Source organism: Gopherus flavomarginatus, chromosome 2 (assembly GCF_025201925.1).
Source record: "Gopherus flavomarginatus isolate rGopFla2 chromosome 2, rGopFla2.mat.asm, whole genome shotgun sequence".
Lineage (NCBI taxonomy): Eukaryota > Metazoa > Chordata > Testudines > Testudinidae > Gopherus > Gopherus flavomarginatus.
In genome coordinates, this window is record NC_066618.1 from 94142344 (window position 1) to 94159702 (window position 17359).

The 17359-nt window shown below is 42.4% G+C and overlaps 1 protein-coding gene across 1 annotated transcript in view; it reads left to right on the forward strand.

Moving 5' to 3' along the window:
• The first annotated feature begins 72 nt into the window (after positions 1–72).
• The window catches only part of EPDR1 (ependymin related 1), a 47200-nt gene continuing 29913 nt past the window's right edge, over positions 73–17359 (forward strand). The window contains exon 1 of the mRNA XM_050937816.1: positions 73–903. Coding sequence (XP_050793773.1) covers positions 620–903 — 284 coding nt within the window. The 5' untranslated portion in view covers positions 73–619. The remainder of the gene's footprint in view (positions 904–17359) is intronic.

Below are 17359 nucleotides of genomic sequence, written 5' to 3' on the forward strand. Positions count from 1 at the left end.
TTTCTAGTCAGAGTATTACTTCAGGTGCAGCGCTCCCAGCTGTGGCACTGGTATCATATGCTGCCACCCAACTATGACACCGGCATCAAATGATGGCTCCCCCCCTATAGCACTGGTATGAAATGACGTTCATCCCGCTGCAGTCTCGGGGCTATACCACCCGCAATGCCTGTGGGAGGAAACGCCTAAGGGAAGAGGTGAGACGAACGGGGAGCGAACACGAGGGCGCTGGCGGAAGGAGGCGTGTGTGTCCTTGCCCATCGTGTGTGTTGTTTAACTAACTGGTGCCCGGCGGGCTGCAGGTGGCACTCTGCCTCCGCAGTCCCTGCTGGCCGCAGAGGGAGAGAGATCAAACAGCCGCCGCCCTTGCTCAGCATTGCACCCGCTCCTGTCTCTCTCCCAGCTGCAGAATTTGCTGGGCCCTGGCTCCGCGCCTGCCGCTGCCGCAGTCACCGGACCCGCCTTCGCCTCCCCAGTCAGCTACGCAGAAGGGGCCAGAGAGCGAGCGGCGGCAGCTCCAGCACCTCAGCGGCCCCCGGCGCTCTCCCCTCCCCCCTTCATCCCACCAGCGCCTCCGGAGCGGGACCCCGGGCTCGCGCTGACAGCGGCGACACCGAGGATGGCGCGAAGCGGCGCTTGCTTGGGGCAACCCCGGCTGCGGCTGCTGCTGCTGGGCGGCCTCCTGTGCCTGCATGGCGGGGCTCCACGGGCGGCCGCCCCGCAGGGCCGCGCTGGGCGGGGGCAGCCGCCCACCCCGTGCCAGGCGCCGCGGCAGTGGGAAGGGCGCACGGTGGCGTATGACCACAGCAGCGGCAGGAACACCAGGGCGGCGGTGTCCTACGACGGCCCCAACCAGCGCCTCCGGCTCCTGGAGGAGAGAAAGGCGCTCATCCCCTGCAAGAAGTAGGTGCTGCTGGGGCGCGCGTGCGAGCTCCCGGGGGCGGCTTCGCGCGGCCCCTCCTTCGCGGGGAGGGGAGAGCAGCCTTGCAGCCAGTCATCTCTGGGGAAGGGGCGGCGGGGGCTGGAACTCCCCATCCCTCCCTTTCGGCAGTCAGTGACCTGCTGCCTATGCAAACCTGCCCTAAACTTCTTCTGCTCCTCCCCCAGCCGGGCTGGCGTTGGCGGGACAGGGAGACAGTCTCTGGAGCAGGAGGATTGGTTTGGTAAAGCTTTCAGCTGCACCCAGGGACTGAGTAAGAGCCCATTGAAGTCAATGGGAATATTTCCACTGACGTCAGTGGGCATTGGAACACGCTCCACATGCCTACACCAATCTACTGGGGAGCACAACCCCAGAGAATCCCCCCTTTAAGGGCTCTAGCCCCACTCCCCTTCTTCCCCCCTCCACATACCTACCAGGTGGTATAAAGGCCCAGAGAGAGATTCCATTCCATTCCATTCCTCTCACCAGCAGCACATTACTCAGTTTGCAACCAGGGGATGCATTTTTTTCTTCCTCTCCTAGTTTCCCCATAGTTTGTTCATCACTCTGCTGCTGCATGCTAATTATATCATTTATGCATCCCGGGTCACAGTTTTACTATCCTGCTGTGAGCGTGCCCAAAGAATGTCACAAGAAATCATTTATTTCAGCCACAGCAATTTGGCAGATTTTGTAGCTCACTTTACAGCCATTCCCAAAAATTGGACTCCCACAGGTTGGTGGACATCCTGGAGCTGATTCTGCCCTGAACATTTTCATCAGATTCAGATCATTTACCCCAGTGTAAAATGAGAACTTAGTTTAAGTCAGTGAAATTTCTCTGACTTTACACTGGCCTAGTTGAGAGCAAGATTTGGCCTTCTGTTTTTATGATGAGTATATTTATCAGTGGCAGCTTGTGAATCTTACTGGGTGATTTCATTTAATATGTTTTAGTAAGGAGCCTTAAGTGATATTTTAGCTATAGTATCAACCTGTCAACATGATGTCTGCTATCACACCATTTTACAAACCATCTTTAGTGTATTGGGTGATGTTCAGCACTTGACTGGTGCATGACTTGCCTGGATTTAATCCAGCTTGTACTGGTGGGCTCCATGGGTCCCTCAACTTCCACTATGGAGCTTGTCTTCTCCACTATTTCTACTTCCTTAATTCCCTCCTCTCCCCATCAATTTTTGGGAGGACTCTCTTTTTCTCCCCTTTCACTTGAGTTAGGCTCTGTTATTTAGGTTTTTTTCTCTTTCACTTGGGCTACATTTCGTTCCTCTCAGGCTTTCTGTTTCCCTGCCTATGGCCCCCTAACACCACCTTCTTTTCCTAATGGGAACAGGTTCCAATTGGTGCCCAACACAACAGGGTAGGGTAGTCTGTCCACTCCCCGAACTTGCTTCCAATTAATCCTCCTCCCGACTTCCAGAGTTACCTCTGCCACAGGGCAGAACTTTTTCACGTGTTCCCGATGCCTGCACTGGAAACATGTTATGTCAAACCCCAGTCCTTTATAGAGCTCACCCTCTTTTCTTGATAGATCCACCTCCTCAAACTTCTCCATCAGTTTTGTAGCTGCATTAAAAGAGATCAGTTGAAGCCATCTAACCCATTTAAATTTATTCTTGGGGAGGCCCTGAAGAAACTGTGCCAACACCAGAGCATCCATTATCCCTGGCCTGCTCATCATTCAGGGCCATAAAGGCCACTTGAGCTCTAGATAAATTCATGGAGGTTAAGTCTATTAATGGCTATTAGCCAGGATGGGTAAGGAATGGTGTCCCTAGCTTCTGTTTGTCAAAGGGTGTAGATGGATGGCAGGAGAGAAATCACTTGATCATTACCTGTTAGGTTCACTCCCTCTGGGACACCTGGCATAGGTTACTATTGGTAGACAGGATACTGGGCTGGATGGACCTTTGGTCTGACCCAGTATGGCCATTCTTATGTTCTTATGTACCCAGTCAAATAAGGGGCTAGCTGGATAGCCCAGGTTTCCCTGTACCAGCCTGCACACGTGGCCGCCCTCTGGAAGGTCCCCAGGAATGCATCGGGGTTGTCCGCAGGGCCCATCTTACAGAGCCCCAGGGTCAGTGCCTAGTTGCTGTTCACCACTGCAGAACTCACCACCTGCAGTAAAAGCGGCTTCTGCTTGTTGGCTTGTTCTCTTATAAAATCCTGCAGGCTCATCTGTTGCTCAGCACGTAAAGCTTGCCTCTCCAGATGGTGGAATTGCTGGAAGCTTTGCAGCATCTTCTGCCTCTCTGCCTGTTGTTTTACCAGTCATTGCAGGGTCTCCTCCACTGTTCAGGCCACTGAACCCTCGCACCAGCTAATATCCTGGATAAGTGTGCTGGCTCAGCTGCTGTTGCCCAGTACTTTGTCACTTCCTTCATCCAACTATCTCAAATACTTATTCTCACTGCACCTCATTTTACAGATAGGTAAAATGAATCACAGAGGTTAAGTGACTTGTAGATCACACAGAACCAATGGCAGAGCTAGAAATATGGGTGAAATCCTGCCTCCATTGAAGTCAATAGCAAAACTCCCATTGACTTCACTGGGGTCAGGATTTTCCCTCAGGAGATCTGATCCCCATCCTGTGGCCACCCAAACTTCAGATCAATCAGTTCAAAATTATTGACATTTACAAACTGTACTGTTTGCTTGCATGAATTGACAGATACTTTAACTATTAATGCAGTTCTGAGTGCACTAAAATGTAACATAAATAATACTTTTGCTATCTTATTGTTAATTTCCATTCTTTCCAGCATCATATAATCATTTTTAAAATCTTTCTAAACTGCATGCTCCTGAATTCTTTTTCTGTGTCAGAATGGTTGTCACAACATTTTTATTCGGTATCCTGTTTTAAATCTAAATTTTCTTCTCCCTTTCTAAATTGTTGGTTTTTCTTTTAGTGATATTTTGAAAAGGAACAGTTTTAACAGTGTTAAATATAAGACAGGTCAAACATGAAAGGTGGTAATTCATTCCTGGGATCTGTTCCTTGTCATACATGTCTTAAATTGATCTCAGGAGGCCTATGAGGTACAAGTTTCTTCATATATCAGTTCTACACTTGTGTCTATTTTGAAAATCAACCTAGAACTGCATTAGAAAAGCTAATGTTGTATTGTGTTCTGATATGCAAACTACAACACATATTCCCATGTTTGCATAAACATATTTCTGTATTATTTGACTATTCTGTTTTTTAATTTTTTTTTGAATATTTTGAATATTTTATATGTTTGGACTGGATTCAACTATGTGTAGGCTGATAGAGCTGGGCACAGGGCAGGCAGGTGCAGTCGAAGCCTCCCTACATTAGTGCTACCCATTCTATTCCTGGGGGCATTCTGCACCAAAAAATAAAAAAATTCTTCACCAACAAATAAAACATTCTGCACACAATAATTTAAAATTCTGTAAATTCTGTTTGTCAAAATAACACAACATAATCACGCCAGTTTCAATTATTTTGGTAATTTATTTCAAAATATCTACCAGCAAGTATGTCTGTAACAATACAGACACACACACAAATTCCCCCAGGAGCAGAGAGTTGAAATGCCTGTGAAAACCCAGTTCCTGTTTCTCTGTCCCCTTCCAACCTCCCAAGCCCAGCTGGGGAGCCAGACACCCACAATCCCTCCTTCCCAGGGCCCAGCCATGCCTCCCCAGCCAATACACCTGAACCCTCTCCCTACAAGAACCCAGCCACGGGGACCTGCCGGCCCAGATACCCACATCCCCTCTCGCCCAGAGCCCAGCCACAGGGCCCTGCAGCCCATTTCTGTGGGGGAAAAGAAATTCTGCATTTACATTAATTTCTGCAAAATTTTGCATTCAGAAGTCCCCCAGGAGTATACATTATGATCTGCCTTAGGGGACAAGAGCCTTCCCTACTGCTAGCTCCTCAGAAACACTCCGAAGCCCTGCCCCTCTATGCCAAGTGAGCCGCAATAACGAGTGAGAGGGACAGCATCATTCTGTCTCACACGCACAACCACCTATCTCCCTCTGGCAGTGATTTACATTTCTACCAGCTGCTCCAGGTGCTCAGATTGACCAGCCTGCACTGCCTGTTACCACTCTTGTGGCTTCCCTTTGCTACCCCATCAGAAGTAATTTTTCTGTGGGGAAGCAAAGAAATCTGTGGGGGACATAAATTCTGTGCACGTGCAGTGACACAACATTCCCCCAGGAGTACCATTCATTTATTGCAGACAATCCTCTGACCTTCACTATCTCTGGTGGGCAGATTTCCTGTCATACAAAATTGTAGGGAGGTTTTATTGCATGTGCAAATAGTGTCCACTAAGGGCCTGATCCAATTCCCACTGAAGTCAATAGAAAGACTTCCATGGATTTCAATAGGTGTTGGATCAGGCCTCAAGTTGTGATCACAACTTCATTTTACTTTGGACATAGTCGTATCCTGAAGGCATCAGAAGTTAAAATCAAAAGGAATTGTCCAGACTTTTGAAAAAAATAGTTCTGTCTCCCAACTTCTGTTTTGTTATTGTCAAGAGAAAGATAATTAGGCCAAGGCGCTGACTACAAAAACAAACAAAACTGCTATGCAACCCTCTAGAGAACTGTTAGTAACACTTCCCATGATCAGCAATATACAAACTTTACTCACATCAAATGTAACTAAGATGCAGTAATCAGTGCTAACCAAAGATTTAATTAAATTGTAAATAAAATGTTTTCTAAATCCTACAAATATGGGCTCTCATCCTGCAAACTGTTCCATGCTGTGTGACTCTTGTGCTAATGCCCAGCCCCACTGAAGTTGGGTGATATCAGTGGGATCCACAGGGGTGCAAGGGTCTGCCTGCTTGCAGGATGGTAGCCGTAGTAAGGACTATACTTATTAGGGCTTTCCATGTATGTATATCAGTGGTGGGCAACCTGCGGCCCGTCAGGGTAATCTGCTGGCGGGCCACGAGACAATTTGTTTACATTGACCGTCCACAGGCATGGCTGCCCGCAGCTCCCAAATGAAACTAACAAATCATGTGGTATTTTCATACCCACTTCAGCCATGATGCCTACAGTGAACTGCGTAAAGATAATAGCCAGGTAGGTGGCTTCTTAGGGTATGTGTACACTGCAATTAAAAACCACAGCTGGCACGTGTCAGCTGACTCTGACTCAGGCTCGTGGGGCTTGGGCTGTGGAGCTGTTTAATTACAGTGTAGACTTCCGGGCTTGGGCTGCAGCCTGAGCTCTGGAACCCTCCCTCCCAGGGTCCTAGACAGAGCCGGCGGTAGGCATAAGCAAACTAAGTAATTGCTTAGGGCCCTGAGCAGCTCAAGGGGGCCCTCTATTATTAGTATGTGTTGTGTGTTGGGGAGAGCAAAACTATTCCTGCTTAGGGCCCCCAATGGGCTAGCACCACCTCTGCTCCTAGTGCCCGGGCTTCTGCCCAAGCCTGTAAGTGCACACTGCCATTAAACAGTGCTGCAGCCTGAGCCCCGTGAGCCCGAGTCAGCTGGCACGGGCCAGCCACATGTGTCTAATTGCAGTGTAGACATATTCTTAGGGTTTCATTAATATCTCCTCTTCACTTACCTTATTTAAGAACAAACAAACATTGAAGTCTGCAAATTGTGCATTTAGGCTGAGATTTACAAAGGATATTGAATTCAAATGGGAGCTCGGTGCCTAACTTCTTTGAAAATCCCAGTTTTAGCTAATAAATGCAACCCTGTATATCTATTTCACTCACTCTTGTCTTCTGCCATTCTCCACTGCATTGTGTTATTCAGATTACTGTAGATTATAAAATTCTTGGGGCAGGGACTGTCTTATTTTACATTTGTGCATCACCCAGCACAATGGAGCCCCAATTCTGGCTGGAACCATGAGGTTCTACCATAATACAAATAATAAAGAAAAAAATAATTTTCATCCACTAGATGTGCCATCTCATGGTGTATTACGTATTCCATAGTTCACTCCAGTAGTGCTATCATATCATGTTCACTGAGCATGCTTAAAACATTCATCCTGGTCCTAGAGATATTACCAGTTATTGTGGTATTTCTCTTTTTAAAAATAGGGAATATCTTAAATCTTTACTGTCTAATGCTGGAAGGAACTTAAGTGTGCCAATAGTATACAGTAGCAGTAATACCTAGTTCTTGTAAAGTGCTTTGAGATCCATGGATGAAAAGTATCATATAAATGTGGTAAGTATCATTATCCCTATTTTACACATTGGGGTCTGAGACATTTGTTGTTTTTGAATGTGATCTCTTTCAAAGGTAATAGGGTGAGTCAATGAGGCACTGGAGAAGAAGATCAGTGCTAATTTACCTTCATGCTATATTTTGCGAGCTTCAACTTAGCATGAGTGTGTAGATCTTTTATGATACCTTTTGGATTCAGTTGAAAGGAGAACAATAGCTGCAGGACTCAGACAATTTCACTCCTGGCCCCTCATAGCATTTACATACACATACAGAGACAGGAGACTTTAACTTCCCAGATATAGACTGGAGGACAAGTGCTAGTAATAATAATACTAGGGCTCAGATTTTCCCAGATGCAATAGCAGATGGATTCCTTCCCCAAGTAGTTGCTGAACCAACAAGAGGGGATGCCATTTTAGATTTGGTTTTTTGTGAGTAGTGAGGACCTCATAGAATAAATGGTTGTAGGGGACAACCTTGGTTCGAGCGATCATGAGCTAATTCAGTTTAAACTAAATGGAAGAATAAACAAAAATAGATCTGTGACTAGGGTTTTTTATTTCAAAAGGGCTAACTTTAAAGAATTAAGGTAATTAGTTAGGGAAGTGGATTGGATTGAAGAACTTGGGGATCTAAAGGTGGAGGAAGCCTGGAATTACTTCAAGTCAGAGTTGCAGAAACTATCAGAAGCCTACATCCCAATAAAGGGGAAGAAATTCATAGGCAGAAATTGTAGACCAAGCTGGATAAGCAAGCATCTCAGAGTAGTGATTAAGAAAAAGAAGAAAGGAGTGATCAGCAAGGAAAACTACCTTATTGAGGTCAGAACATATAGGGATAAAGTTAGAAAGGCCAAAAGCCATGTAGAGTTTTCCCTTGCAAAGGGAATTAAAACCAATAATAAAAGGTTCTATAGCCATATAAATAAGAAGAAAACAAAGAAAGAAGCAGGACCACTAAACACTGAGGATGGAGTGGAGGTGAAGGATAATCTAGGCATGGCCCAATATCTAAAATACTTTGCCTCAGTCTTTAATAAGGCTAATGAGGAGCTTAGGGATAATGGTAGGATGACAAATGGGAATGAGGATATGGAGGTAGATATTACCACATCCGAGGTAGAAGCCAAACTCGAACAGTTTAATGGGACGAAATCAGGGGGCCCAGATAATCTTCATCCAAGAATATTAAAGAAACTGGCACATGAAATTGCAAGCCCATTAGCAAGAATTTTTAATGAATCTGTAAACTCAGGGGTTGTACCGTATGACTGGAGAATTGCTAACATAGTTCCTATCTTTAAGAAAGGGGGAAAAAGGTGATCCAGGCAACTACAGTCCTGTCAATTTGACATCTGTAGTATGCAAGGTCTTGGAAAAAATTTTGAAGGAAAAAGTAGTCAAGGTTATTGAGGTCAATGGTAATCGGGACAAAATACAAAATGGTTTTTCAAAAGGTACATCGTGCCAAACCAGCATGATCTCCTTCTCTGAGAAGGTAACAGATTTTTTAGACAAAGGAAATGAAGTGAATCTAATTTACCTCGATTTCAGTAAGGCATTTGATACGGTTCCACATGGGGAATTATTAGCTAAATTGGAAAGATGGGGATCAATATGAAAATTGAAAGGCAAATAAGGAACTGGTTAAAGGGGAGACTACAATGGGTCATACTGAAAAGTGAATTGTCAGGCTGGAGGGAGGTTACTAGTGGAGTTCCTCAGGGATCGGTTTTGGGACCAAACTTATTTAATCTTTTTATTACTGACCTTGGCATAAAACGTGGGAATGTACTAGTAAAGTTTGCGGATGACACAAATCTGTGACGTATTGCCAATACAGAGAAGGACCTGGATATCATACAGGAAGATCTGGATTACCTTGTAAACTGGAGTAATAGTAATAGGATGAAATTTAATAGTGAAAAGTGCAAGGTCATGCATTTAGAGATTAATAACAAGAACTATTGTTATAAGCTGGGAGGCATCGGTTGGAAGTAACAGATGAGGAGAAGGATCTTGGAGTGTTGGTTGATCACAGGACGACTATGAGCCACCAATGTGATATGGCTGTGAAAAAAGCTAATGCGGTCTTGGGATGCATCAGGCAAGGTATTTCCAGTAGAGATAAGGAGGTGTTAGTACCATTATACAAGGCACTGGTGAGACCTCATCTGGAATACTATGTGCAGTTCTGATATCCCATGTTTAAGAAGGATGAATTCAAACTGGGACAGGTGCAGAGAAGGGCTACTAGGATGATCCAAGGAATGGAAAACCTGTCTTATGAAAGGAGACTCAAAGAGCTTGGCTTGTTTAGCCTAACCAAAAGAAGGCTGAGGGGAGATATGATTGCTCTCTATAAATATATTAGAGGAATAAATACCAGGGAGGGAGAGGAATTATTTAAATTCAGTACCAATGTGGACACAAAAACAAATGGATATAAACTGGCTATCAGGAAGTTTAGTCTTGAAATTAGACAAAGGTTTCTAACCATCAGAGGAGTGAAGTTCTGGAACAGCCTTCCAAGAGGAGTAGTGGGGGCAAAAGACATATCTGGCTTCAAGACTGAGCTTGATAAGTTTATGGAGGGGATGGTATAATGGGATACCTTAATTTTGGCAATTAATTCATCTTTGACTACTAGCGGTAAATATGGCCAATGGCTTGTGATGGGATGTTAGGTGGGGTGGAATCTGAGTTACTACAGAGAATTCTTTCCTGGGTATCTGGCTGGTGAGTCTTGCCCACATGCTCAGGGTTTAGCCGATCGCCTTATTTGAGGTCGTGAAGGAATTTTCCTCCAGGGCAGATTGGCAGAAACCCTGGGGGTGGGGTTCGCCTTCCTCTGCAGCGTGGGGCATGGGTCACTTGCTGGAAGGTTCTCTGCACCTTGAAGTCTTTAAACCATGATTTGAGGACTTCAATGGCTTAGACACAGGTTTGATACAGGAGTGGGTGGGTGAGATTCTGTGGCCTGCATCGTGCAGGAGGTCAGACTAGATGATCGTAATGGTTCCTTCTGACCTTAAATTCTATGATTCTATATACACAAAAAGGAATCCACATTGGTGTTAGCTTCTACTCTACAAGAAATACAGAAAAATATTAAATTCACTGCATGGTCAGCACCATCAAGAGAGGAAGAAATTTCATTTTCAACCTTCTATAAGTGTGTCATGAACAATAAACTCTTTGGGACAGGAACTGAAATGTAGGTATGCTTGTATAGTGCCTAGCATAATGGGACCCCAGTACGGTCAATGCCTTTTGGCACCTATCATAATGGCAATAATAATGGAGATAAAAAAACTGAACTATTAAAATATGATAGTATTTATTTAATAACAAAAGTGATTATTGATAATTTCTCTAGTCTCAGTGGTATTTGAAAGGACAGACATGAATTATGAATCTGCTTAACTCTTTGACTTGAGAACAAAAGCTGCTGGTGCTCTAAAGGAGGGACAGTGCTATGATTAGGCAAGTGCATCTTGCAGTCCTGTAGCCTGTCTGCATATTTGTGTCAATCCTTCTCCCAGACTGATAAGAAGAGCCATATGGTCAGGTGCAAATATAACAGCATCTGTCCAGAGATGAGATGATCACTTTTCAAAATAAACAAGAGTATGGGCAGGTGTCTCTGATTTATCTTGAGCCAATTCTTAAATTGTTTAAGAATGTGCAGTTGTAAAGAGAAAAACAGTTGTGTCTGACCTATTAAAATAATGTTATTCATTTTGTTTCTGTGGCCATTATGATGACTTAACAGGCTAAATCATTGAGCTCATAACAGTGAGTGACTGCAAACTTGTTTCTCAGACTTGATTTTGAGAGTGGTTTTTGCTAGTCAACATTTAGGAAAATAAAACGTGACTAGGGATAAAGTTTTCAAAATTGCCTAAGTGACTGAGGGGTCTAAATCCCATTTTCAAAACTAACAAGGACTTAGGAACCTAAGTAACTATTAAGCTTTTAAGTGCCTAAGTCACTTTTGAAAATAGGACCTAGGCTTCTGAGTCACTTAGGCACTTTGATAATTTTGCCTATAGCTTCATCTGCTATTTCCAAGGTGTTCGTATCTCTGACGTTCTCAGGGGATCTTTATTGTCTTGTAGATTCTAAATATTGCTGAGGGGTTGTTAAAAAAAGATGTCTTCTTAGTGAGAATCACTGTTAATTCATAGTCCTTTATCGACCAGGTTGCTATTGCATTTAATGGGAGCTGGATTAAACCCTTAATATTTCTGAACCTCATAAAGTGGGAATAATACTTTATTCCTTCCACTGGGTCTGTCTCTTCTATTTAGATTGTAAACTCTTTGGGAAAGGGACCGTTTCTGCTATGTGTTTGTGCAATATCTAACACACTGGGCCCCAGTTTTGACTGGTGCCTTTAAACACTACTATAATACTACTATTAATAAAAGTAAAGCAAAACCATATCTGAACTAGGAGTAGAGTATGTCTGGGTGTCTTTGAATCAAATATATATATTTTCAAATTCTGATTTTGTTTTGTGTTTACAGACAGGATACAGACAGTGGTGATGACGTGACTGAGCAGTTATACAAACACTATGAAATAAATCTTTATATTCATGATCTTATATTAGGTTCTAGTTCAACTTGAGGTTTGATGTAATTGAGATGGTACAGATTGGCAACATTACATTTATCTTCAGAGGTCCAAAGACTATATGTCAGAACTACCTTTATTCAAGCATAGGTTATAAACACCTCACTTAGGACCCATGATTGACCTCCAGTGCAGCTTCACCATTGGTAGCAATGGCAGAGGCTGTAGTGTGGACATGGCTCAGGTGTTTTCAGCACCATGTCATGCATGCTTCACTTTGCAGCCTCTGTGTTCTTTGATATAGATTCATGTTATTGCTGATTCTTATATGGACTATACATAAAATGAAAGAGGACACATGATAATATCACAAAGGATTTATCCGCCTGAGTTTGGGGTGGACATATAATACACAACCAACGAAGCCCCAACTGAATTATTCCCTTCTTTGGAGGCTGCCATTCTTGTAGTCTTCTTTGATCATGATAAGGTGACCATACTTGACACAATTTGTTTAATTATATAAAGTTATTTGCTTATTAATGGCAGGTTTATCAGTACCATAAATATTAAGGGACAGTTTCTCAGCTGGTGTAAATTGTCATAGCTCTATTAGAGTCAAAGGAAGTATGACAAATTACACCAGCTAAGGATCTGCCTTTAAGAGATTTTGTGGCATCTAATGATCTGGCATGGTAGGATAATAGGGCAAAATAACTTACAGGTCCCCCATTCCTTCATTTTGCTGTAAGCTGATGTTAACCTCTATGCAATTTGTGCTTTCAACCCAGGAACATACTTTTACATAATAGTAACTCACTCACTGCCAAATAATCCAATATAAGCATAGGTCTGTCAGAGAAAATTGCATGTTGGGATGTTTAAAAAGTGTGGGAAAGAAGATATATGCCAGGCAGCCCAAACAGAAGAAGAGAGAAGGAGAGAGACATGAAGACATTGTGTAAATAAATGTATTAAATCAGATTAGATCTTTAGATTGTGTTAGAAGAAGACTGGTGAACAAGCTAATACAGAAATAAATGCAATAGAAAATAACTTAGAAACACTGGGCTGGAGACCCCTAATACTCAATAGTCCGATAGATACCATATTTATATTCGGGCCAAAGTTCTCTCCTTTATAGAAAATCAAGTAAATATGCCTTGTGCAGTAGAGTTCTGTGAGGATTGAAGGAGAGAATCCTCCTAGCCCCACTGCTCTAGGGCTACTACTGGAGCAACTGGGTTGCAGCAGCCTCTGTGGCCACTAAGCCCTCTATGCGCAGGACTTTGGTTGGTGTATCTGTGAAGTTGCCGCTACACTGATCATGATCTCACCCTTTTGCTGACCTTCCCTATCCGCATCCTGAGCCTCCCCCAGCCCCCACACTTTATAGGGCTGCTGTGGAAGCTGCCATGGAAGTGTGTCCTGCTGCTTGCTTGGTGTGTGGAGGTCCTCCTAGGAATTCTACCTGCAGCTCCTCTTTCCAGAGCACTGGTTCTACTGCATTCAGAACCATCAGCGCCCTTTATCGAGCCTGTAGGATTTTCTCCTTAACACGTACACATTAAATGATTTCACATTTTTAGCATAATTTATACTTCACTGAAAGTAGCATTGGGAAATGTACCATTCATGATATGTATTCAATGATCCTAAATATCTCAGCTATTTATATCCATAAAGATCAGATTTGTAACCAAGACAGAAGAATGTGTATGTATAATATTTACATTAAAACTTAGATCCTGTAGGAAATTTTGTGGTACCTCCCCCACCATCACCCCTGGAAACTGCTTTTCACTCACCTACTGGTTATGAGCCCAAACCTGAGAGCCACAGATCTAGAACAAGCTTTTTCTGCCAAGAGTTATTTCCATGCATAAGTGTCCCATAGTAGCAGTTCCATAAAATAATTCTTATGGCCAGTGTTCTATTGATTTCTCAGTTGGGCTCCTTTACAATAAAATAATTTTCTCATAATTACTACCAAGGGAATTTCTACATCAGCACAGCTGTCTTTGCCCGAGGAGACTAATTTCTGACAGCTGACAATAAAATAAAATAAATTTATTATTTTGAACACCCCAAACTGTTTTTCATGAAGATGTAATTTCTATATGTAAAGCACAAGCATAAAAGTAAATAAATAAATAAAATATTTCTACAGCAACATAAATTAGAGACTCTTGAGAATCAGGAACACAAATCTCAAATAAGCTTATTAACATGTAATAGTGTCCTTATTATATTGTATTTTTAAAAGGAAAAACACACATATATATGTTTTGCTCCATGGCCAAACTTGACTGATGAAAGATTTGTTCATCTGCCTTACTATGAATTATGGGTAATATTCAGTAGATTTAGAAGTGATTGAAGTTGATGCTGGAAAGAATATCATAATAATATTGTCCTTCAATCAGTATAAAAACGTAAGAATGGCCATACTGGATTAGGCCAGTGATCCATCTAGCCCAGTATCCTGTCTCTGACATTGACCACTACCAGAGCTTCACAGGAAGAGTACAGAACAAGACAATTTTGGAGTGATTGACCCGTCTTCCCCTCTTAGCTTCTGGCAGTCAGAGGTTTAGGATTGCCCCAAGCATGGGGTTATATCCCTGTCCATCTTGGCTAATAGCTATTGATGGAACTATCCTCCATGAATTTATCCAGTTCATTTTTGAACGCTGTCATATCTTTGTCTATCACAGCATTCCATGAGACGAGTCCCACAAGTTAATTGTGTGTTATATGAAAAAGTAATTCCTCTTGTTTGTATTAAAGCCTATTAATTTCATGGGTGACCCCTTGTTTCTGTATTGGGGAAAAGTGTAAATAACACGTCTCTATTCACTTTTTCCACACCATTCATGATTTTATAGCATGGTTTCCCAAACTTGGGACGCTGCTTGTGTAGGGAAAGCCCCTGGTGGGCCGGGCTGGTTTGTGTACCTGCCGTGTCCGAAGGTCTGGCCAATTGCGGCTCCCACTGGTTTGCTGCTTCAGGCCAATGAGTGCTGCTGGAAGCGGCGCTTGCCAAGGGATGTACTGGCTGCCGCTTTCTGTAGTCCCCGTTGGCCTGGAGCAGCGAACTGCGGCCAGTGGGAGCCACGATTGGCCGGACCTGTGGACGTGGCAGGTACACAAACTGGCCTGGCCCACCAGGGGCTTTCCCTACACAAGCAGTGTCCCAAGTTTGGGTTACATTGTTTTATAGACCTGTATCCTATTCCCCCCTTAATTGTTTATTTTCTAAGATCATAGAATATAAGGATTGGAAGGGATCTCAGGAGGTCATCTAGTCCAACCCCCTGCTCAGGACCAATCCCCAACTAAATCCCCAGATGGCCCCCTTGAGGATTGAGCTCACAACTGTGGGTTAGCAGGCCAATGCTCAAACCACTGAGCTATCCCTTCCCCCGATGCACAGCCCATATCTTTTCAGTCTCTCCTCATATGGAAGCCATACCAGACCCTTGATCATCTTTATTGGCCTTTTCTGAATCTTTTAAAGTTCCACTATATCATTTTTAAGATGGGGTGACCAGAACTGCGTGCAATGTTCGAGGCATAGGCACACCATGGATTTATATAGTGCACTGTGATAGAAAATAGGACAGAATATATCTCTTTCCTAACAGTTAGCCTGTTTCACCTCTGCTGCGCTTTGAGATGAACTTTTCAGAGAAGTATCCATGCTGATTCCAAAATCTCTTTCTTGAGTGGTAACAGCTAATTTAGAAATTATCATTATGTATGTGTAGTTCAGATTATTTTTTACAATGTGCATTACTTTGCACTTATTAACGTTGAATTTCATCTGTTATTTTGTTGCCCAGTCATCCAATTTTGTGTCATGCCCTTGTAACTCTTTGCAATCAGCTTTGGACTTAACTGTCTTGAGTAGTTTTGTATCATTTGCAGATTTGTCCACCTCACTGTTCACCCTTTCCTCAGATCATTTATGATGAACAACACTGGTTCCAGTACAGATCCTTGGGGGACACTGCTGTTTATCTCTCTCCATTGTGAAAACTGACCGTTTGTTTTTACCCTTTGTTTCCTATCTTTCAATCAGTTACTGATCCATCAATATACCATGACTACTTAGTTTCCTTAAGAGTCTTTGGTGAGGAACCACGTCAAAGGCTTTCTGAAAATCCAAATATGTTATATCGACTGGATCACCCTTATCCACATGCTTGTTGACACTCTTAAAGAATTCTAATAGATTGGTGAGGCAGGACTTCCCTTTACAAAAGCCATGTTGACTTCCCCTCCAACAAATCATATGCCTCAGTGGTCTTAGCTATGACCATGTCTTTTTCCTTTTTTGTATTTTTGTTTTCTAATCAAAATGCCCTTTAAATTTACTTGTCTTGTTGTTTCTCTTCTTATGAGAATAAGAAACTGTCATACTCTCATTCTTGATGAGTATCTACATGATTAGGAATGTATTTATTAAGAATTCTAGGTTCTAGCTGGCAAGATTTTGTGAAATTCATCAACTACTCAGCCACTCTCTGAGTCCGACTCACTTTTCACTCCTTACGCCAGGAGATGAAGACTAGCCTTTTAGGCAGGGAATTGATTGTGTGGGATGCAACTTCAGGTGATCCTTAGTTAGAGCTCTATGAAAAGATTACAAAAAAACTGCAAAATCTCTACCAATGTGCTGGAGGAAGGAGCGGGAATGCTACTCCAAACTACATTGGTAATCAGGTTAAACTTGCTCAAGTGCTATGTTCCAAAAGAAAATTTAAGTAGCTAACACAACACAAAACATAGGAGAAGGAAATCCATAGTAATTGCACATGCATACACATGCGCCTGTGCATGTACACACACACACATATATTTCTTTTGCATATAAACGCTACTTGTATCTGAGTTATCTTGGATACTGCTAATTTCTTGTCTGTCAAAAAACTAAGATTATATATTGGGACAGTCAGATGCAAAATATTTGAAATCTGCATCCCTATAATTGGATGTTTTGTAGATTAAAAATGGATTCTTTTCCTTCTATCATATATTGAAAATATAAATGGAACTGCATAATTGTCTAAAATCAACTGTTATGTTCCCAAGGAGCAAAATAACTGGTGTTCAGTTCAGTATACAAAAGATCTACATTATGCTACAATTTTGGAAGAGCAGTATAGATTGGGTTTTCTTCTTTTTAATCTCAGATAAATTTAATCCCTACAAACAGTTTTGCTCAAGGTCTCAAATTGTAAATAGGAGCAATCTTAGTATGGTGTTTAAAATTTTCTTTAAAAATAAAATGTCAGTGGAAGTGCAGTATTGTTCTTTAAAGTGAAGTTATTTTCTCTTTGAGAGAAAATGTAGCTTTGCATTTTAAACTGGGTATTATATTTTCTCTATGTATTATATATAGTGAAAGCCACTTTTACTAAACTCTGATACTGTGAATCTTATGGTGAAATAATATAAAGACCAAAATTACCTCAGTGAAGTGTAATGTAAACATTTCAATAATGGTTCTAGTGAACTTTTTCTTATAGTAAATTTGATCTGTTAGAAAAATTACATCTCTGTAAAAAGGTTCCACTCTCCCTTGACTTATTTACCTTACAGTGGGCCAGATTCTTCTGTACTTA